At 43.0% G+C, this 24,305-nt stretch overlaps 1 protein-coding gene across 1 annotated transcript in view; it reads right to left on the bottom strand.

Annotated features, from left to right (window-relative positions):
* The window catches only part of LOC115464198 (zinc finger protein 160-like), a 156,756-nt gene that overhangs the window by 96,048 nt on the left and 36,403 nt on the right, over positions 1-24,305 (bottom strand). The window contains exons 5-7 of the mRNA XM_030194589.1: positions 22,117-22,200; positions 9,706-9,810; positions 7,756-9,194 (exon numbers count right to left, since the gene is read on the bottom strand). Of these exons, the coding sequence (XP_030050449.1) occupies positions 7,756-9,194; positions 9,706-9,810; positions 22,117-22,200 (1,628 nt within the window). The remainder of the gene's footprint in view (positions 1-7,755; positions 9,195-9,705; positions 9,811-22,116; positions 22,201-24,305) is intronic.

Here is a 24,305-nt window from a genome sequence, read left to right as displayed (position 1 = left end):
GGTGGATCACATGCTAAGGCCATTTTCTACCGTGCTTTGGTAATACGGCCTCTTAGGTGCCTAAGAGGGTCTTTTACAAAAGCACGCTAATGTTTTTAGCATGCGTTAAACACTAGATGCCAATAAGAACATATGGGCGTCTCTTTTAGTGCTCACTTATTTTTAGCATAAACTAAAAACGCTAGAACGCCTTTGTAAAAGGGGCCCTAAGTTTGGCTTAAAATAAGACACAAACTTAAAAACTGAGGGCCTGAAATTTAAAAAAAAATACAAAAAAAACCCCCACTGGGCTCCTAAATTTATGTTCCTTCAATTTTCTCCTCAAATAGAAACTCAAGTTTGGGTATCTGTGGCGCTTTGGTTCTCTGATTCTTCAAACTGTTTTGATGTTACATCTTATTACAAGTACATTTTCAAGGTCATTTTATAACAGGGCATTATGGGGATGCACCTACAGAGAGGTGTTGTTTTATAAAGAGTTGATTTCTAATTTTCCTTATAAAATACCAGCATAGTTTGCCTAACCTAAGTCTATATTGCAGGTGCAAACATTTACACCAAGCCTAGAGCTTGTGTAAATGTCAGTCCTCATATTTTGCAGGTACATATTTAATTTATAGTATAACCTATGGAAGTCAATATTCAACTGGCGGCTGATGGAGTTATTCCCAGATATTCAAAGTCGGGCTCTGTCTGGGCTTCAGCTTTGAATATCTAGTTATTTTTAAGCCGGCTAACACACAGCTGCTTAAGTTGATATTCAACACTTAAGCGGTGATGGGTTAATGCCATTGAAAATTAGCAGCTAGCCCCAACCAAGAGATTTAACCAGTCTGTAGCCAGCTAAATCACTTTGAATATTGGCTGATATATGTATACCGGTGCTCACCCATTAACGTATGTGCCATCGTGTGAACACAGGTACCTTTACTCTGGTCAGCATAGGAGCAGACTGTGGGTGCTTGAGCACCCCCAATATTGAGAAAATTCCTTGTATGTGTCCACTACTACTACTTAACATTTCTAAAGCGCTACTAGGGTTACGCAGCGCTGTACAATTTAACATAAAAGGACAGTCCCTGCTCAAAGAGCTTACAATCTAAAGGACAAGTGAATAGTCAGTTCGATAGGGGCAGTCTGGATATCCTGAAGGTGAGAGTTAGGTGCCGAAGGCAGCATTGAAGAGGTGGGCTTTAAGCAAACACTTGAAGATGGGGAGGGAGGGGGCTTGACGTAAGGGCTCAGGAAGGTTGTTCCAGGCATAGGGTTAGGTGAGGCAGAATGGGCGGAGCCTGGAGTTGGCAGTGGTGGAGAAGGGTACTGAGAGGAGGGATTAGTCCTGTGAACGGAGGTTTCGGGTGGGAACATAAGGGGAGATGAGGGTAGAGAGGTAGTGAGGGGCAGCAGACTGAGTACATTTGTAGGTAAGAAGGAGAAGCTTGAACTGAATGCGGTATCGGATTGGAAGCCAGTGAAGTGACCTGAGAAGAGGGGTGATATGAGTATATCGGTTCTGGCGGAATACAAGACGTGCAGCAGAGTTCTGAACAGATTGAAGGGGGGATAGATGGCTAAGTGGGAGTCCGGTGAGGAGTAAGTTGCAAGTCAAGGCGAGAGGTAATGAGAGCGTGGATGAGAGTTCGGGTGGTGTGTTCAGAGAGGAAAGGGCGAATTTTGCTGATGTTGAAGAGGAAGAAGCGACCGGTCTTGGCTATCTGCTGGATGTGTGCCGAGGAGAGGGAGGAGTCGAAGATGACTCCAAGGTTGCGGGCAGATGAGACGGGGAGGATGAGGGTGTTATCAACTGAGATAGAAAGTGGAGGAAGAGGAGAAGTGGGTTTTGGTGGAAAGACGATGAGCTCAGTCTTGGACATGTTCAGTTTCAGGTGGCGGTTGGACATCCATGTAGCAATGTCGGTTAAGCAGGCCGATACCTTTGCCTGGGTCTCGGCGGTGATGTCTGGTGTGGAGAGATACAGCTGGGTGTCGTCCGCATAGAGATGATACTGGAAGCCATGAGATGAGGGAGCCCAGGGAAGAGGTGTAGATTGAGAAGAGAAGGGGTCCAAGGACAGATCCCTGGGGAACACACAACAGATAGCGGGATGGGGGTGGAGGACGATCCATGAGAGTGAACTCTGAAGGTGCGGTGGGAGAGATAGGAGGAGAACCAGGAGAGGACAGAGCCCTGGAACCCGAATGAGGACAGTGTGGCAAGGAGTAAATCATGACTGACAGTGTCAAAAGCGGCGGATAGATCGAGGAGGATGAGGATGGACTAGTGGCCTCTGGATTTGGCAAGGAACAGGTCATTACAGACTTTAGAGAGTGCTGTTTGTCGAGTGTAGAGGGCGAAAACCGGATTGAAGTGGATCGAGGATGGCATGAGAGGAGAGAAAATCAAGGAAGCGGCTGTGAACGGCATGCTCAAGTATTTTGGAGAGGAAGGGTAGGAGGGAGATGGGGCGGTAGTTGGAGGGACAGGTAGGGTCAAGTGATGGTTTTTTGAGGACAGGTGTGACTACGGCATGCTTGAAGGTGTCAGGGACAGTTGCAGTGGAGAGAGAGAGGTTGAGGATATGACAGATGGAGGGGGTGACAGTATGAGAGATGGTGTTAAGTAAGTTGGTAGGGATGGGATCAGAGGAACAGGTGGTACTTTTCGAGGAGGAAAGAAGGCGAGCGGTTTCCTCCTCGGTGATGTCAGGAAAGGAGGAGAAAGAGGTCTGGGTTGGTTGGTCAAGGGAGAGGGTTGAAGGGTGAAGAGGAGGAGATGGTTTGGTAGTGAACTCAAGGTTGATCTTTTGCACCTTGTCGCGGAAGTAATCGGCCAGTGATTGAGGAGAGAGCGAGGGGGGGGGGGTAGGAGCGGATGGCACTTTGAGGAGGGAGTTAAGGGTGGCGAAGAGACGACGGGGGTTGGAGCTGAGAGAATTGGTCAGTTGGGTGTAATAGTCCTGTTTGGCAAGGAATAGGGTGGAGTGGAAGGAGGATAGCATGAATTTGTAGTGAAGGAAATCTGAATGGGTGCGAGATTTCCTCCAGAGGCGTTCAGCAGATCAGGCGCAGGAACGAAGGTAGCGGATGCAAGGGGTCAGCCAAGGCTGGGGATTAGTACGCTTTGTGGGACGGGAGGTGGATGGAGCGAGGGTGTCCAGAGCAGATGAGAGAGTGGCATTGTATGCGGAGACAGCCTTGTCGACAGACTCGGAGGACAAGATGGAGGGGAGGAGATTAGAGATACAAGAGGATAAGGTGGGAAGGTCAATAGCCTGGAGATTCCTGGAGGTAGTGGTTAGAGTTGGACGGGGCTGAGGTGGGGGGGGGGGGGGGGGGGGGGTGAAGTGTGAAGGTGATCAGGTGATGATCTGAGAGAGGAAGAGGTGAAGCGTGGAAATTGGAGGGGGAGCCGGAGGAGGAGAGGACGAGGTCAAGGATGTCCAGGGATGGGTTATTTCCACTGGGCTTAGCATCCCCAATAATTTTGAAAAGATGGCTCCTATGCTGGTCAGTATTTCATAAGAGGCCACATGTGTGCATTAATGTCTACATGGGCTTAAAGTATTTGCCCCCCTCCTCTATAAAATTACCTCCTCTATGGCATATATGAGAAAGCTAGACATGCACATAGTCATATGTTTCAAATTGTAAATCCATCCATCCACTTACTTTATTGTTTGATCCACTTACTTACTTTATTGATAGACTGAATGGATTTATACAGCTTGCCTATACCTAAGTGGGTTACAGTAAAACATACATAAATATGAAAACATATCGACATTACAAAACAAAGGTTATATTTCATCATCACCACTACTGACTAAATTAATACTACTATAATTCTGCTTAATTGCTTATTCCATAAATGCATACAATAACTTTCAACTGTTTCTTGAAAACGGATGTGTCATTTAACCACTGCTGACTAAATTAATACTACTTAATTGCTTATTCCATAAACGCATACAAAAACTTTCAACTGCTTCTTGATGTGTCATCTAACAAACAGGGGTACCCAGGAAGATAATTCCATTTGGTAAGCCCTGCAATTGAAAAATAATATTTTCTGGTTCCTCTCAAATGAGTTCCCTTAATTGACCATTTTTTAAAATTTGAATGGTAACATGCATACATAGATAATTAATTATTGGGATATATTAACCTCCTTTATGAAGAGATTCCCCCAAGGCGGTGTACAGCAGAGCAGGTACATGAGCAGAAAGACAGTGTCCACATTAATAACGTCCAATACGTTTAGAACCATCCAGCATTTTTCACTGGACTTTTCCTTAGGTGGCAATTCAGATGGGCAACGAACTTCTTTCAGACTGAGGGCTGCTTATACACGTGATCCCAAAGTCTTACTAATGAAACAAGGATGAAGGTTTAAAATATTCCAATATTTCCAAAATTACAGTACAATTTTAGGCAATAATTGAACCTGTGAATGATCTGTAATGGTAATAAATGAAATAAAATCTGTCATCTTGTATCAAAACAAATCACAGTAAATATACATAGTAATAATTTAGGGGCCCTTTTATCAAAGTACGGTGGACCTACCGCTGGCTTGCCATGCAGCGACTTGGCTCTACCGACAGGCTCCAGGGCAGCCCAGTGGTAGTTCCGGCCTCCCTCCTGCACTAATTCTGGTGCTAGAAAAGTATTTTTTAGCGCCAGGGGCATGCCTGACAGTAATCGGGCAATACCGCACACTGCCCAGATCCCTTACTGCGTCCTTAAGAGTTCCCCCAGGAAATGGCCATTTCCTACCCTTTACTAGAAAATGCCTTTTACCAGTGGCAGTAAAAGGTGACCTCGGTGCATGGCAAACCCGTGCACCGACGCCACCACAGGTCCCCATTTACCGCCACTTGGTAAAAGGAGCCCTTAGTAAATAAAATTTTGGATTGACATTTATAATCTTCTATTAAAGAAAAAAATCCTTCAAAACTTAGAAACTGAGGAATGCCAGTGTGAACTTCCATAAGCCAAAAACATATTTTCATCAATTGCTTTAGCCAAAAAGCCTTGAGATTCCAAAAAATGAAGAACTGGAGCTCCTCTAGTTTTGTAAACGTGAGAGACTCTAGCGTTAGCACATGCTAAAAACACTGGCACACCTTAGTAAACAGGGCCCTTAGTTGTTTCATTGCAGATTTAAAAGCATGTCATATTTGAGAAGATTGGAAAGAATATCATCCCATAGAGCACCAATGATATACTGCGTATAGAATGAAAATTGTAAATATCATCCAAAACTAATTATTGTGACCTTATTGCTACCGAAAAATTTGGGATTGAATGATAAGCATTTTGGCATATTTTTAAAGCTGGGTGTTTTCCACCATTTTTTAAGAACATACAAGATTGATAGTAGCTGTACCTGCATTTATTGATGCAAATACACTGACTGAAGAACTTTTTGAATTTTCATGAGTTTTTCTTTTTGCAGTTATAAATAAGAGAACCCCTGATGCAACCAGTAGGAGAAACAAAGGCTTTTGCTGGAATTTTTCCTGAATCTTCAGCAAATGAAAGGTTAAAGATTCCCTAATATATATTACAAATGTTTATAATGTTATGCAGTGAACTATTTATGACATCACTACATCACTAGCTGTTGCTTTTTGTTCATTTACTCTTCTAGCCTGCCCCTCTGAAATAGGAAGTTACATCAGAAGGGGCAGGACCACCAGAGCCATTAGTGGCACATATAGGGCGATGGTCCCACATCTGGCTTCTATTTGTTGTCTTGCTTAGTTACAGACCCGAGGTGCCAGAGGCATGGCAGGTAAGCAAGTGAGTGGGTGGGCAGTGTGGAGGGGGAGTGATAAACATAGGGCAATTCTAGATGGTGGGGTTGGGTAGTGGGTGGAGAAAGAGGCGAGATAATACTGGATGAGGAAAAAGTCAGACAAGAGATGATAGATAGTGGAGAGAGACAATGGGGTGATGCTGGATGGTGGGGAAGAGAGAGACAGAGAAAGGCTGGATGAGGATACTGGTGGGGAGAGGCAGGGCAATGCTGTACGGGAGACAATGACAAAGGGCCAATGCTGGATGATGAGGGGGGAAGAAATGGGGTGATACTGGGTGGTGAGGGAAGAGAGACAGAAGGGCAATGTTGGATGGTGGGGGGGGGGGGGGGCAGAGAGAGACAGAAGGTCGATGCTGGGTCATGGAAGGGGCTGAGAATCAGAGGAGAGACCATAGGAGAAGAGGCAAAGATGGGGTGATGCTGGAAGGTGGGAAAGGTGATGATGGATGGTGGGGGGAGAAAGATGGAAGGAGAAGCGAGGGAGAGACAAAGAGGAGATCCTTGATGGCTGAGGGTAAATAGAGACATAAGAGATACTGAATGGCAGGAGGAAAAGGGAGAGCTAGAGGACCGATATTGGATAGTGTCAATTTGGGCACCAGGACTTATGCCTGCTGAAACCAGTATAATTCCCAGTGTCCGTACTCTTTAACACTGTGAGCAAACTTGAGGAATGCCCTTGACTCACCAATGCACCTCCCATGACCACACCCTCTTTTCGGTTGCATATTATGGAACTTGGGTACACATTCTAGATTAGCGCATAGCACCATGTGTGCCCAATTCCAAATTGGTGTTTAGTGCCAATTAAAACACTTTTTGGCACTAATTGGCTCCTTAATCAATTTAACTGGGTGCACATCTTGGGCGCCATATCTAGAATCTGGGTGCACATCTTGGGCTTGATCCACATATAGTTCCTGGAATAACATTTGTTTATATTTCCCACTGTATTTGTGCATTTGCTACTTGTTTGTCCATGTTTGCTGATCTAATTCTTTAAAAAGCAGAGGGTTTTTTTCATGGTTTGTATATTCTGTTGCTTCCAATCCTGTACATATAGGTGGATTCTCACTCATTCCTTCATTTAATGATGGAACTAGATTCTGAGTATTTGCTCTCATACCTCAACACTTTGTGTGTGTGTGTGTGTATATATATATATATATATAACCTCATTCTATGAGTCCATCCCTCCTTCAGCCCTACGAATGTTTAGTTTCAGCGTACACTGATGCTTATATATAAGCGACTACCATATCAGTGGAGTTTTCTTATTTGTACATCCAAACTTCAAGGTACTTAAGAGGCCAGTTCACAATTCCAAAGCTATATAAAAAGAGTACAGGAATTGCAAGCTGATTGATGGCTTGTATCTTATTCTTTGATGTCAGAGTACTTTCCAGAATCAGTTTTAAACTCCTGTAATACTATTTGCTAGTTTTTTTCTCTTCATATTTATCATGAGTTGTTGCTCCTTCTTTTAGTACTAGAAATCTAAATACCCCTATTTTTTCAAGTTCGTTGATAGCACAGTCATCAGTCAGAGAAATGTTTTCAGTTTTACTCAATTTTTTTACTCCTAAAAAGGTTCCCTTAAGTACATTTATCCAGGCCAAAAATCATCCTGATATCATCTGAAATGCTTTTTACTAAATGAAGTTGTTCTGCTATAAATGTTGGTTGCTGGGACTGTAGAGCTTCAAGTCATCTTCAAACAGCAGGTATGATGTTACCTTCTGCTGGTTCCATTTCTGTACTTACAGTGGATTCTCACTAAGTCCCTTCTGTACGTCAAAATACCTATCTCTAGATCATTTATTTTTATAACTCTCTTTTCTGTTTTTTCTATCTCTACAATTTTTATACATCATCTGTTACTTTTAGTATATTGTTGGAGCTTATGAGTTTAAGGTCTTCCTTCATTCCACTTTGATCCCCTCTCCAGCGTGGAGCCTTTCATGTTTTCTGAGTTTATATTTTTGACTGAAGCTTTTATCACATTTAGAGCATTTAAATGGTTTCTCTCCAGTGTGGATTCTTTCATGGTACGTTAGACCACATTTTGAAGTGAAAGTTTTATCACATTTCAAACACTTAAATGGTTTCTCCCCACTGTGGGATCTTGCATGATAGATTAGGCCATATTTTCTAGTGAAGCTTTTATCACATTCAGTACATGTATATGGTTTCTCTTCAGCATGGACTATTTCATGCTTTCTTAGATCAGATTTTGAGTAGAAGTATTTATCACATTCTGGACACTTGACTGGTTTCTCTCCTTTGTGGCTTCTTTCATGATATGTTAGACCATATTTTCGAGTGAAGCTTTTATCACATCTAAGACATTTATATGGTTTTGCTTCAGCGTGAATTACTTCATGCTTTTTTTGATCATAATTTGAATGGAAACATTTATCACATTGGGAACATTTATATGGTTTCTCTCCAGTGTGACTTCTTTCATGGATTGTGAGTTTATATTTTTGACTGAAGCATTTATCACATTCAAAACATTTATATGGTTTCTCTCCAGCATGGATTATTTCATGTTTTCTCTGATCATATTTTGAACGAAAACATTTATCACATACAGAACATTTAAAGGGTTTCTCTCCAGTGTGGATTCTTTCATGAATTCTGAGATTATTTTTTTGATTGAAACGTTTGCCACATTCACAACATTTAAAAGGTTTCTCTCCAGTATGAATTATATCATGCTTCCTTACATCAGATTTTGAGCGGAAATATTTATCACATGCAGGACATTTAAATGGTTTCTCTCCAGAGTGGATTCTTTCATGAATTCTGAGGTTATTTTTTTGACTGAAGCTTTTATCACAAACAGAACATTTATATAGCCTTGGTGCTTTGAGGTTCATTTCATGCACTCGTTTCTTTCTAGTCTTGATTAATTCAAGTTTTTTCAGTTTAAATATCTGACTCAAACTTTTATAATGTAGAGGTTTTCGTTCTTTATAATCTTTCTGATGAATTGCAAGCTGGGATCTATATATAGAACTTTTTTCACTTTCAGTACACTGGAATGGTTTGTCTTGTCTGTGAATGTTTTCTTGTCCTATGACCCCTTCCTGGCATGCAGTGCCCTGAAACAGTCTCTTTACATTAAGCCTCTGATTTGGCCCAAGATTTGAGAAGTGGATGAAATTATTCTGTTGTTCAATGAAAGCACTGGGTCTCTCTCCTTTTTGGGCTTCTTTCATACCAGCAGGTGTTCTCTTACTAGTATCTCCCACACAATCAACTAAAGGATCCGGGCTGCCTCTGGAGTAGTCTTTGTGTTTCCATTCTTCCTTCTGCTGCCCATCCCACATTCTCATTCTTTCACTCTTGTTCCCATAGCCATCATCTGTTGGATTAAAATGAGAATATGTACATAAATTACACAGCTATTGAGCAAGATATATATATATATATATATATATATATATATATATATATATATATAGGCAAATATCCTAATTCTTTATAGACCTTTGCTTGGCAGCTCCAAAAGAAGATGAAATGATGTTCCTTTTAGACAGGTGCAGATAGGAAATGGCACATGACAGAAATAGACCTTCCTGATCTCATCCGCAGGTTCTGGATATCTTATTCTCACCTCTAGTCTCTGAAGTGATTTCCTTCGCTCCAAGTACATTCAATAACGAAAAGCTCTGAATGCCCTGCTGGAGGACTGAGATTCATTTAGGACCTGACCCTGAACCTCATACCTGGTACTTTAAGGAAACTGAATTCTAATTACCAAGAAATAAAAACGTAACTGAAAATTACTAATAATATTCACCGTCTATGTGGAAATTTAGAAATACTCCACAGTATATAGCAAGGTTCTTCTAGCAAAGGAATTCTTGACTCACCGCTCTCATCAGTATCCTCCTCTTCTCCCTCCAGCTGGTCACCGACATAAACCTCTTCTATTTTCAGGATCTCTAGTGTGGGGTCAACATTGTAACTTTCGCTGCCTGCAAGAAAAATGGAAAAATAACACCTAAGAAAAACCTGGCTAAAATGGAGATGATGGGAATTTTTATAAGCTCTGAAAACGTAGGTGCCCTGGTTTAAGGAGTTAAGGACCCTCTGTAGCTCTGAAAATGACATTCAACACAAACAATATTCCTACAACACTAGGATAATGATACCTGCTGCAAAATATAAGGGATGTTCTATACAATGGGCACCTATACTTACACATCACTTACATGTGTTATTGCTGAGAAAATTGACAGTTATGTGCACAAGTGTCTTAGGTGTTTAGGTGGCATCGCATGCAAGTGTAAGGTGGGGTACAACAGAGCATGGGTGGGTCACGGAAAGGGTGCCATGTTATACGTGTATCTAATAGAATACTGTAAGTTACATGAAAGGTGTGCTGAACTTACACGCCATCAATTATGTCATGTCAATGACTGGCTTAACAGATGGCATGTAAATGTTAGGTGCCCAAAGGGTGGCTTATACCATTTTTCTACAATAGCATCTTGGTACTAAAATTTCAGTATAAAATTGGCACAGCGCATGCCATTGCGGCACCTAACAGCTGGTTCCCAGTTAAGGACTTGCCACTTATGCCCTTTGTTATAGTATCCACAATTCCAGGAATAACATGTATAGAATGTTTGTACGTTTGGGAAGCTTGCCAGGTGCCCTTGGCCTGGATTGGCCGCTGTTGTGGATAGGATGCTGGGCTCGATGGACCCTTGGTCTTTTCCCAGTGTGGCATTACTTATGTACTTATCTCTCTTCAATCTGGTGGTACCACTATGGACTTCCTGTCTCCCTTCTTCCTGCTATTGCCAGTGGAAGTTACTCAACCTTTCTCTTGCCCAATATGGATGCTGGTGGTCTCTCTCCCTTTCCCCCTCCAGCTGCACCCATCAGGGGCTTATGTCTCCACCCTTTTCTTGCTTCCACTGGGGCAGTGTAACTCTGCTTCCCCTTCTTCTATTCCTTCTTGCCTCCATCCATCCTGCTGATGCCATGTTGAGCCATTCTGCCTCAGTCCCATCTCCTACTGATCTTACTGGAAGAGGCTGGGATCAGCAGGAAGAGTGAGAAACGATGGCCAGGAGGGAAGGAGGCAGGAAGGACCACTTGCTTTTGCCATTTTTGTTTTGTTTTCACTTTTGTTATTTATCTCTCTCGCACTCTTTGTGCTGCCATCCCAGGCAACATCACTGTGATTTTCAAGCTTTATTGGACACTGGAGTTCCTTATTCTTCTCTAAGTTACTTACATAGCTGGCCACTTGAAAGATTGGATTGGCTTGAGCGAGCCTTGTAAGAATTGATTCAGCTACCTAGTGTCCTGAATATCAGCTGGGATCTGCAGAAGGGTATCCGGCCAGGTCCGGACTCCCCACCCTCCAATTCTGATCCCCATACCCCCCCCCCCCCCAGCAACAGACAGCTCCCTTCTGATCCCCCCTCCTTCCCACCCCCAGTAGCAGCAAGACAGCTCCCTTCCAATCCCCCCTCCCATCTACCCACCCAAAAGCAGCAACAGAGAGCCCCCTTTTAGTCCCCCCCACCCCTTTAATAACAACAGACAGCCCCTATGTATCCTCCCACCCCTTCTCGATCCCTAGTGGTCTAATGGTAGAAGACAGGAGTAAGTCCACTTCAAAATACTACCATGACCTCTAGCGACATACTTCAGTGGCTGTTTTGGAGGGTAGGAGGGGATATAAGAAGGGGGCCGACTGTTGCTGTTACAGGGGTAGGAGGGGAGGATCAGAAGGGGCTGTCTGTTGCTGTTACAGGGGTGGGAGGGAGGGCATCAGAAGAAAGCTGTCTGTTGCTGCTAAGGGGGGGATTGGAGGGAGGGGGATCAGAAGGGGTTGTCTTGTTCCAATGGGGGTGGAGTGGAAGGGGATCAGAAGGAAGCTGTCGGTTGCTGCTATGGGGTGGAGTGGGAGGGGAGACTAGGAGAATGTCTGTTGCTTTTATTGAGGGGGGGGGGGGGGGGGGGAGAGGATCTAAACACTTCAGGCCGGTACCTGGAAATTATGTAGGTGGAGGCCGATATTCAGTGCCAGCACCCCCATAACTAACCGAGCATTGTTAGGACTGCCTTTTATACGGTACTATATTCCTGCTTACTGTGACAAGGCAAGCCCCAGAGATTCCCCAGTGAAGCAGTTGAGCCCAGAACTATGGGTCCCAGAAGTCCTTGCAAGAATGAGTGAGGAGAGTAGTCCTAAAAAGATGGAATGGATTCTCAGCCCCAGCAGGGGGAGCAACGGCTCGAGGCAGGGTGAGCCTGTTATTCCCTTCCCCACTAGAGGGAGAGGGAAGGATGAAGCTCCGTTTCCCTGGCTTCGCCATCAGTATATAATTCCCCCCAGCTGTGAGAAGGGCAGATTTCCTGGAGGCTCTCAGTCCCCAGGAGCGAGGAGAGACGCAGGGAGAGAGAGATTCCATGGAGTATGTGGAGGAAGGAAGTAGCCTGCCACTAGAGCTGCCTAAGGGAGAGGAGCCAGCTACCATGGAGTGGGAGAATTCAAAGGTTGCCCTGCCCAGCACTTGAAGGCAGTGGAGGAGGCCACACTGGGCGTGGTGCTGAGAGGTGGGAGAAACTGCCAACCCTGCTCCTTACAGGGTTCCCTCTGTGCTGTGAAAAGGCAGGCGATTTGTGGTATTGGTATGATGTGCAAAGACTATGAAGATTTGCTCTGAACTGTTGTGCTATATTGGAAGTGTGCTGAACTCTTACTAAACCCTTCTGAAGGAGGGGGAAGGGAAAGCTAATTCCCTGAGGTCTTGAAGACCTGAGGTCTTGAGGAGCTGAGCGTTTGGCTGAGGGATTTTGGGACTGGGACTGTTTTTTTCTTTTGAAGATTATCTTATGAGGACTGTACCTTTTTCTTTTGAAGACTATATTAAAAAGGCTGTACCTTTTGTTATGAAGAATTATGATTTTTGGTATGAAATTGCCTGGACAATAAAATACTTCGGCCCTGAGTCCCAGTATCAGCAGTATTCTGTCCAGGAACCCTGGGAGCCCCTCAGGCTTGCCGGCTCCACCCAAGAGGAGGAAGCGGACCCCCCCCTTTATATTACCTATGCAGGCATAGTCATTGAATATTGCCAGCACCTATATAACTGCTCAACTCTGCCCCTGTACTAACCCTGTACAGCTCGGTTCCCAAATAGCCAGTTAGTGTTCTGTTAATTACCACTGAATAGCAGTGGATAGCCCCACCAAGGCAATTTAACCAGGCAGAAAAAATAAATCATTTTGAACAGTGACCTCAAAGTCTTGACGGTCATAGTAGTTAAAATCTGAAAAGGTTATATGAATGTGGCTAATGGGGTGAAACAGGAGGTTTAATAAAATAGTGACTAAGATCAACCCTTGTGGTATGCAACATGTAAGAAAGTAAGAGTTTTTTTTTTTTTATAACATATTTTATTGAAAATTTTGTTATTTTTACATTCCACTGGAAACATCATTGCACATAGTCTCCTCAGGGTTAACAAACAACCTCATTGTAACACTTATTTTAACATTCAAATACTATAGATAACCCTTATCACATCTATTCCCTAATTCCCATCTCCCTTCCCTCCCTCCCCTGAAATTCCCCTCAGCTTGGTAACCAGATTCTCTCTCTTTTCTCTTCGTATGGGCTCCATACTTTTTGGAACATCCCCAGTGAGCCCTTTTTCATTGCAGTCAGTTTTGTCATTTGATATATATATTCTACTTTATACCCCACTCTCCGCAGGAGGGGGGCCTCCAGTGATCTCCAAGCTCTCGCCAGTTGCATCTTGGCCGCAGCAAATATTATAATTGCTAGTTTATGTTCCTGTACCTTCGTTTTTTTTTGGGCGGGCATGTAGCAGGCAATATTCTATTTGTCGTGTATATCCCCCTGTGCCCAAGTCATTAACTACTTTAATTATCTGCTCCCAGAATGTACAGATCTTGGGGCACTCCCACCAGATGTGTAGGAAAGTTCCCTGGCCTCCACAATTACGCCAGCAGTTCTTAGACATCTTCGGGTATATCTTATGTAGGCGTACTGGTGTATAGTACCACCAGAATAATATCTTATATCCACTTTCAATCACCTGTTGAGTAATTGACGTGTGCAATAAGAATCTAAAACTGTCCGCCCACCATTTTATGGAGAAGTTTTTTTTCATAGCTTTCTCCCATCTGTCTGTGTAGAATGTTAACGGGGAGGACAAGAGTAAAAGAGCTTTGTAAAGTCTAGTTATACATCCCTTCCCTCCCCCCTCTCTTAACGCCCGTTCTAAACCCGTCTCAGTTAGTTCTAATTCATCTCTAGCTTTCCTCTGAATGTAGTTCCTTACACAGTGATAATATACAAGATCCCTGTCAGACAGATCATATTCTTCTTTTACTATCTCAAAATCTTTTACCGTATTCTCCTCCCATAATTGCCCCAGCTTGTATAGGCCTTTTCTGGCCCACAGCTGGTAAGCTTTTTCTTCCTTCCCCAGAGGGAAGCCAGGAGCTTCACTTATAGCCGTTTGCAGAAAGTATTGTCGTTCAGGAAACACTTTATTTCTGATTTGAAGCCATGTAGTAAGTAGGTGGGCCATTCCCACTGGCAGACTGCGACTTGCTGCCAGTATCTGTAGCTTTGGTCCCCACAATATATTACCTAAAAACTTCGTGCCCATCCATGCTCTTTCCCAGTGGAGCCATTTTTTATTGTTACCGGGCTGCCATTCGGCCACGATTTTCAACTGGGCTGCCTGATAATATAGGTAGAAATCAGGGACTCCCATCCCCCCTAACATTGATGGATGGTGCATTGCCCTCCTACGTACCCGCGGAGGTTTCCTTTTCCAAATATATGCAAATATTTTCCTATTTAATCGCTGAAAGAAGGTGTGTGGTATAGGTATCGGGAGGGCCGTAAACATATACAGTAGCTTGGGCAGTATGATCATTTTTATTGCATTGATTCTACCCGACCATGATATTGTCATAGCTTCCCATCTATCTAGTTCCAAAAATAGTTCTTTAACCTTAGAGGGATAGTTTGTTTGATAAAGCTGGTCAATTTTCCCTGTTATCTGGATACCCAAATACTTGATAGAATTTTGTGCCCATATAAATGGGTATCTTTGCTGTATCTCTTGAATTTCTCTCTGGCCTACTGATAGATTTAATATCTCAGATTTTGCCATATTGATCTTAAATCCTGACATTCTCCCATATTGCGCAATTACTGGCATCAATTTCTGCAATGAGCGGACCGGGTCAGTGATAGTCAATAGAATATCATCCGCGACAAGCATTATCTTATGTTCACGTGTACCCCTAACCACTCCTCTAATGCCTGTGTGCTCTCTGATAATTCTGGCCAAAGGCTCTATTGTTAAAGCGAACAATAAAGGGGAGAGGGCGCATCCCTGTCTCGTGCCTCTGTAGAGTTGCACCGGATTGGATAGCCCATCATTAATTTTTAGTAGAGCTAAGGGTTTATCATATATAAGGCTTATCCAGTTATCAAATCTCTCTCCCATATTCATCTTCAATAACAGGGACTGCAGGAAGGCCCAATCCACACGGTCAAAGGCCTTCTCTGCATCTATCGACAGCAAAAGCGCCGGTCTCCCTTCTTTCTCAATTTGTTGGATCACATGTATTAGGGTTCGTATATTGTCACTGCCTTGGCGTCCCTCAATGAACCCTACTTGGTCGCAGTGAATTAGGCGAGGCATCAGCCCCCTCATTCTATTGGCCAAAATTTTGGTGAAAATTTTATAGTCATTGTTTAGTAAGGATATAGGCCTATATGATTCACATTGTTGCGGATCCTTCCCTGGCTTCAAGATCAACACTACCTCCGCCACTCTCCAAGAGTATGGCAATGAGCATTCCTCGTCAAAGGATCTAATCGCTTTTAATAGCAGGGGGGCCAGCCACTTCCTAAACATCTTGTAAAATCTTATTGGGAAGCCATCTGGGCCTGGTGCCTTATGTGCAGGCATCCCATCTATCGCTTCCTCCACTTCTTTTATTGATATTGACGCTGAAATGCCCTCTCGATCCTGCACTGAGATTTCCTGCATATCTAGATCCTTTATATATTCTTCCTGCTCTTCCCTACTTGCTGTTTGTTCTTTTCCATATAGTTGGCCATAGTATTCCCAAAAGGCTTTTTGTATATCCTCTGAGGAGGATTGTATCTCCCCTCTTGCAGATTTTATAGCAGCTATGGAATTACGCTGCGCTCGTTTTTGTAGTTTACGAGCTAATAGTCTGCTTGCCTTATTCCCAAATTCAAAGTGCTCTTGTTGAGCTGCCTGTAACTGGATTGCTATATCAGCTAGCTGTTGTTCATTTAGTTTCCTACGTATTTGTTGTATCTCCCCTTCCCGCTTGCTGTCCGTAGGATCTGCTTTATGCTTTTTTTCCAACTTATCTAACTGCTGACGTAGGGTGGCCTCTGTTTTCTTCTTCTCCTTATCTATATGGGACTGCAAGGCAATGATATGGCCCCGTACTACTGCTTTCATACCTTCCCATACATTCACAGAACGAGCTTCTCCATTGTCATTTAACATAATATATTCCTCAATATATTTTCCTATTGCTTGTGCATGTTGGGGATCTAGTAAGATGGCTTCATTCATACGCCAATTCTTATGGCCTCTCTGTTGTTTCAACAAACTGAGCTCCACTCTAACCGAGCAATGGTCTGTCCACAAGCAGGGCTCAATCTCCACTTTACTTATTTTACCTCTGAAGGCTTTCTCGCCTAACCAGTAATCTATTCGTGAGTATGTTTTATATTTGGGCGAGAAGTATGTATAGTCCTTTTCGTTCCCATGGATCTCTCTCCAGATGTCTATAAGATCCTCTCGGGCCATCCATTCATCCACCGCTACCCTATCTCTTTGGGCATAACCTGCAGTCTTCCCTGAATTATCTACCTTTGGATTTAGAGTAATATTGAAGTCGCCTCCAATCAATAGAAGGCCCTTGGCTTTTTTCTGAATCATCTCCTCTAATTCCATTATAAATTCTCTTTGATTTTCATTGGGAGCATAGACATTTATCAAAGTATATTGCACATTAAACAGTGTAGCCACAATAATCAAATATCTCCCTCCCGGATCCCTTGTTATTTCTTGCACATTCCATGGGAACGCACTGGAAAACGCTATTAGGACACCTTTATTTTTGGTCTCTGCAATATTAGATGCATAATATATTGCAGGGTATTTCCTATGTTTGACCAATTTTTCATGTCCCCGCTTCAAGTGCGTCTCCTGGAGAAGTATAACATCCGCTTTCAGACGCACCATTTCTCTGAACATCTGATTGCGTTTTGTGGAGAATTAAGTCCTCTCACATTCAGCGTTACACAATTAAGAGCCATATTGATTATGTTTATATTGTTCACATAGCCTCCATTCTCTCTGCCTTCTCAATAGCCCTCTTATTTCGATTGTATTATATCTGGTTACCATTCCCATCTTTTTCCCCTGCATATTTTCCTCCCCCCCTCCCCCCCAATCCCTTTCAAACATTTTAAGCACCTCTCTCCTTTTAATTAGGTAGGTGCTACCCGGGAAGGAAGTGACTTCTCCACACCCTATTGTCCTTGTTTTCAATCTTCAACCCTGACTTATATCTATATACATACTAGGTTGAGACTTAGCACTATAAATCACTTCTCACATTACTCTATATTACTCAGCCTCTTATACCCATCGGTCATTTTATCTGTCACTTCAGCAAACTTAGTTGGCTTTAATTTCCATCATCTGGCCCAGTTTGATTCAGACCTGAGGCTTTCAGGTCAAACGGTTTGCTGATTGTTGTCTCTGTAGCCTGTTACGACCAGCTCGCTGCCATTTTGGCTGGGTGGCTTTTCCTCCCTGAAATCCTCTGCCCTCTCTTGTGTTCGTGGTCATCTCAGCTAGCCCCTCTGGAAAAATGAGCTGTGCCTCCGCCAACGATCGAATCTGTTGTAATTTTCCTTCCTTATAAAATATTAGCGCAAAGGGATGTCTCCATCTATAGCGCAGGCCCAACTCTCGTAGTTTAGCTGTAACCGGTTTCAAATCAGCTCTCCGTTTCAGAGTTGCAGCCGCCAGATCTTGATATATCTCTATACGATGAGCATCTCATTTGAAATCTGCAGTTTTGCGGGCTGCTTGTAATATTTTCTCTTTCATCTTATTCACTGAAGCACCCGATTATATCTTTGGATATATTTTGTCTTGACGGGCCCATTGCCCTATGTGCCCTTTCCAGTTTAATGTCCTCCGGATTTATCTCAGTTCCATCTGTCGATAATAGGGCGCTGACCATTTTTTGTATCATTAACTCTGCATCTTGGTAGGCGGGAGTCTCCGGCAGGCCCCGAAAACGTAAATTGCATCGCCTACCTCGATTTTCCAAATCCTCCATCTTATCGTTAATTTGCTGTTGGCCCAGTCTGAGATCGGAGATCTGTAGATGTACTGCTGTCAAAGCCTCCGTTTGATCTTCCATACGCGTTTCGACTTCTTCCACTCTTTGTCCCAATTCCTTAATTTCTCCTCTCAAACTGGCTCCCAGGGTCGTAAGTTCCTCACGAACCACTTTTAGGTCGGATCTTATTTCTTGCAGCCAGTCTCGTAGCTCAGGCAGGATTTCTCCCAGTCTGTCCGTTTGCTCTTGGGAGGAGAATAATTCCATCGCCGTGTCTTGTGTGCACGAGGTCTGTGCAATTCGATCCGCCATCTTTTTTTTCTGCCCCGCATTGGCTTCAAATGCGAACTGGGTAAGATTCACCGCTCCTCCGTTCGCCTGCATCTCTAATATATCGTCCCCCGATTGGGCCACCGCTTTTTCCTTTAATAAGCTATATATCAGCCTCGCTGGGAAAGAGACAAAGTGCTTTTCTTTCGCGGGTGTACTGGAGCCCTTCGTTTAGGCAGCCATTCGGTCCGCTGACGTCACTTCCTCCTCCAGAAAGTAAGAGTTTGATGATGTATTTTGACAATTTACTGTATAAGTTCTATCAGATAAGTAGAACTGAAACCAATACAAGACTCTTTCTGCTGAGAAAATTGGCAGTTTGATCTTTATACCATTAGGAAGAATGTATTCATTGTTACAGAAAGTTAGTTCAAAAGTTAAGAATGCAATTACTGATTAGAAAAAGTTTTGCTTAATTCACTGTTTGTCAATTACTGAATAAGGGGGCGATTCTACAACTGGCCCCTCCATTTAGCTGCCCCTAAGGATGTGCAGTGAAATCCTATTCCATAACAGTATCTGGGCACCCAGATTTTGTTAGAAAATACTAGTATTACCTTGCATCTGGCACATGTCCGCAATTACACCAGCCAGAGAGCTGCTGTAACCGCAGTTGTGTAAATGCAGTAGGGATGCAGTATTCTGTAAGTAACATAGTAAATGATGGCAGATAAAGAGCAGCATAGCATGGCCCATCCAGTCTGTCAAGAAAGGAAGCCAGGCTTGTATCTGCAACTCCATGGAGGCTACCCTCCCTCACCCTTTTGTCTTCAGGTTGTAACTAACACCTGGTACAGCTACCCCGAGTACATGTACTCTATACTTTTATTCCATCTTCATGAAGGAGGTTCAAAACTCATATTTATACTGGCATACACTTGATGGGCAGGTCATTTGAAGACAGATGGTTTTCTGCTTGACATTTTGTTTGAAATTTATTGTATTATGTTGATTATGTATGTTTTTTGTTACCTGCTCAGTTGTAAGTGGGCTATAATATAAATAAACAGGGAAAACTGTGTTTATCCCACACCTTTTTGAATTCCTTCACTGTTTTTGACTCGACCACTTCCCATGGATGAGCATTCCAGGCACCCAACATCCTCTCCCTACAACTAAGCAACTAAGGGCGCTGAAAAATGGCCTGCAGTAGTGTAGACGCATGTTTTGGGCGCACGCAGAATCATTTTTGAGTGCACCTGTAAAAAATGCCCTTTTAACATTTTTGCCGAAAATAGACGTGCGGCAAAATCAAAATTGCCGCACATCCATTTTGGGTCTGTGACCTTACCACCAGCCATTGACCTAGTGGTAAAGTCTCACGCGGTAACCAGGTGGTAATGACCTACGCATCGCCAACTGCCACTTGGCACGCGCCCGAAAATAAAAATTATTTTTCGGTCATGTGTATTGGCCATGCACCAAAAATGAAATTACTGCAAGAGCCACACGGTAGCCAGGCGGTAACTCCATTTTGGCGCACGTTATGGCTTAGTAAAAGGGCCCCTAAGAAACTACACTCCTAATGGTGGAAATGATAAAACATTACATTACCAAAACTAAACCATTAGTAGACAGTGTCCGTTCAAATATGAAGCAAAAGACAGAAAACATCATCAAGCTGCAATAATTGTGACAGCGAAACATTTTATCACTTGTCATACCACTTTTCGCAATAAATCACTCAGTGGAAACAGTGATGCTTCACACTGCACTCCCCTTGTGTCTCCCTGCAAATCTGCATGCCTGCAATGGGCCTGGAATATGACAGGGGTGGACTTTGGGGACAGTGACCTTTTCAAGCAGCTGGATGACACCATCATCCCCTAACATGTACATATCTGCTTAAAGGAGGAAGAAGCAGAGGGACCCATGGGGAATAACATGCGTAAGTAGGTGCCCTGCACATGCTCCATCTACATATTTATGTTTCAACATTTTTATTGAAGAATCAGCTTGTTATACACAACCAGTCAACTCAATATACAATAAAGTAGGGTGTACAGCATTCGTGAAACCAAATGAGTTAATACTTGCCATCAATAATTTTTTAATTTTTCTCCCCCCCCCTTCCCACTCTTTTACCCCTCCCCCCAATTTTCAAGTTTTGTGAAATTGGCAAATTAACAATTAACGAGTGTAATCATGGAATTGTTCAATCTTTCAGGCAGTGCTCCAACCCCATGTCCTAATCTCGTCCCATCCATTCTGACTGCAGCATTTGGCTCGTTGATCAACTTCATTTCTGAGAAGGAGCCCTTGCTCTTGTGGCTCCCCCTCTAAGGTTTTACATGAACTTCCATCGTGTGTTAATGGCAACCAGAACATATATAATCATTGATAGAGCGCATTAACCGTTATTAACAAGAATTGTCTTCATCAATTATACAATAAGGCGCACTATCTGCATTCTTTTATCTTTCCTTCCCCCCCTTCCCTATCTCCCCTCCCTTCCCATGCTCCATCTACATATATGCCCCCCTTGAGAAACACACTATGCTTCTGTTTATGTCCTATTCAGAATACCACTTAGGCGTCCTGCCAATACTTACATGACTACGTGTTTTCTTACCTTCAAAAGTGTTAGTATTATTCCTTAAATTTACACATGCAAAGGGTATGTAAACATGGGTGTCTAATTACAAAATTGACCTTTATGTCTTTACTTGCATGGAAGTTCCCCATCCTTATTGCTAGCAAACAGGGTGAACCCAAGACCAAGAACCAGGTGTAAATAATTCCCTAGACACTGTATACCTTCTTACAGTATTGGGGAATGAATTCAAGACAGTGCACCAGCTCCTACGTTTCCTGCTCGTCTTTCACCACCAGGCAACACTGTGTGGGTCACAGAGAACAAAACACACATGCTGCTGGGTGGAGCAGTGAGAAAGGTCAGAAATAGTAGAATACTAGTAGGCGTATTTTCAAAGCACTTAGCCTTCCAAAGTTCCATAGAAACCTATGGAACTTTGGAAGGCTAAGTGCTTTGAAAATATGCCTCTGGGACGATTATAAAAACCGACACAGGATGAGAGACAGTAGGTGTTGAAAGAAGATGAAGGGAAAGGATAGAGAGATACAGGAAAATGGTGGGGGAAAATAAGAGAAAAAAAAAAGGAATGAAAAAAAAAAAGGTAAACATGAAAGGAAAAAGGTGAAAAAAACAGAACACATTATCCACACAACAACGGTTAGAAGTGGGGCCATAATTATGACACCTCATAGTAACATAGTAGATGACAGCAGAAAAAGACCTGCACGGTCCATCCAGTCTGCCCAACAAGATAAACTCATATGTGCTACTTTTTGTGTATACCTTACCTTGATTTGTACCTGTCCTTTTCAGGGCACAGACCGTGTAAGTCTGCTCAGCACTGTCCCCGCCTCCCACCACCGGCTCTACTGTGCCTGGTCTAGAGGATGTGTCTTTCATTTATGAAAAGTTTGTATCTGCTCATTACTAGTTTTGATCCAAGCTATATCACATGCTTCATGCAGGTCCTCACATGTGCCTGTGGTGTTCAGATTACCTGTTTCCTCATATCCCTGAGGCTCATTCCCGAATCCCTGTTGCTCAAATCGGATTAAAATGTCAGGCCTGATATTGTGGGAGCCTGTTATAAGAAAAATAAAATAGTACAATATGTTTAAAAAGTTACCCCCAAATCTCTATTATAGTGTTCAGGATTATACTGTTTTCATAGGCACTGCCACCAGTACAGAGCCAGAACAGAGGTGCTGCTGTACTGACCATCATCAGAAATCTATTCTAGCAATAACCTGATTGTTTGAATACTGAGGTGGACACCTCCTTTCCTCAAGTGCTACAAACAGGTCTGTTGTGGATACTGCTACTGCACAAACATAATGGCAATTTAGGTTATCAGGAGTTTCTTTTTTCAGAATTCTTTATTTAGTTTTAAAAGCACAAAACAGTTAACACTGAGTGAAACATTGCTGTTTCTTCAAAGCCCCCTCCTCCCACACTATAAGCAAGACAAAACTCCACCCCAACTCCACTATACCCATCCCACCTCCCCCCTAGCATAAACAAAAAGAAAATGACACAGAACGCAAAGTACTCAACCCCAACACATCCCCTTGTACCCCCAACCCTACAGTGCCATATATATCCATGAAATCATAATAAACAGACAAACAACTAGTAATTCACTCAGTACCACTCGTCATTCGGTACAGCTTGTCATTAGTACCCCACACCCCCTCTATCCAGTCATATCATAAACCATTTCCAAATCCAAATAGCGACCTCACATCTGACAGTACTGTGCCTAAGTCCTAGTTTAAAGGGCCATAAGTCAATATTTCTCAAAGATCCAACCCAACTGCACTCGAACTTCAGCAAAACTTGGCGGAGTAGACTGTCACCACTGATGAGCCAGGACCAACAGGCACCTGTAAACAACATAACCAATTTATCACAAGGTCCCTCTAGATCCCGGATCTCAGCAGTCAAAAGAGCCACCTCCATGGACCTGGGAACCTGGCATCCCATCAACTACTGTACACTGGGTCCAAAAGAAGAGGGCAGCCCCAACACATATGAATAAGAACCTAAGAGTAGCCATACTAGGTCAGACAAATGGTCCATCTAGCCCAATATCCTGTTTTCCAAACAGTGACAAAGCCAGGTCACAGGTACCTGGCAGAAACCCAAATAGTGGCAACACTCCATACTACAAATCCCAGGGCAAGCAGTTGCTTCCCATGTCTGTCTCAATAGCAGACTATGAACCTTTCCTCCAGGAATTTGTCCAAACCTTTTTTAAACCCAGATACGCTAACCGCTGTAACCACCTCCTCTGGCAAATAGTTCCAGAGCTTTACTATTTGTTGAGAAAAAATATTTCCTCCTATTTGTTTTAAAAGTATTTCCATGTAACTTCCTCGAGTGTCCCCTAGTCTTTGTACTTTTGGAACACGTAAAGAAATCAATTTACTTCTACTTGTTCTACACCTCTCAGGATTTTGTAGACCTCAATCATATCCCTCAGCAGTCTCTTTTCGAAGCTGAAGAGCCCTAACCTCTTTAGCCTTTCCTCATATGAGAGGAGTTCCATTCCCTTTATCAATTTAGTCGCTCTTCTTTGAACCTTTTCTATTTCCGCTATATCTTTTTTGAGATACAGCGACTAGAACGGAACGCAATACTCATAGGTGCAGACGCACCATGGATACAAAGGCATTATAGTATTTTCGGTCTTATTCACTACCACTTTCCTAATAATTCCTAGCATCCTGTTTGCTTTTTTGGCCGCCACTGCACACTGAGCAGAAGATTTCAGCGTATTATCTACAACACCCAGATCTTTTTCTTGAGCGCTGACCCCCAAGTTGGACCCTAGCATCAGGTAACTATGAATCGGATTATTCTTTCCAATGTGCATCACCTTGTATTCGTCCACATTAAATTTCATCTACCATTTGGACGCCCAGTCTTCCAATTTCCTAAGGTCTTCCACGCAATATTTCACAGTTCACACGTGCTTCAACAACCTTAAATAGTTTTGTATCATCTGCAAATTTAATCACATCACTCGTTCTGATTTCCATATCATTTATAAATATGTTAAATAGCACCGGTCCCAGTACAGATTCCTGCGGCACTCCACTGTTCACCCTCCTCCATTGAGAGAAATGACCATTTAACCCTACCCTCTGTTTTCTGTCCAAGAACCAATTCCTAATCCACAGAAGG

The sequence above is a fragment of the Microcaecilia unicolor genome, chromosome 3 (genome assembly GCF_901765095.1).
Source record: "Microcaecilia unicolor chromosome 3, aMicUni1.1, whole genome shotgun sequence".
Taxonomy (NCBI): Eukaryota; Metazoa; Chordata; class Amphibia; order Gymnophiona; family Siphonopidae; genus Microcaecilia; species Microcaecilia unicolor.
The sequence above is the reverse complement of the archived record's forward strand: the minus strand, read 5'-3'. Positions and strand labels throughout refer to the sequence as shown.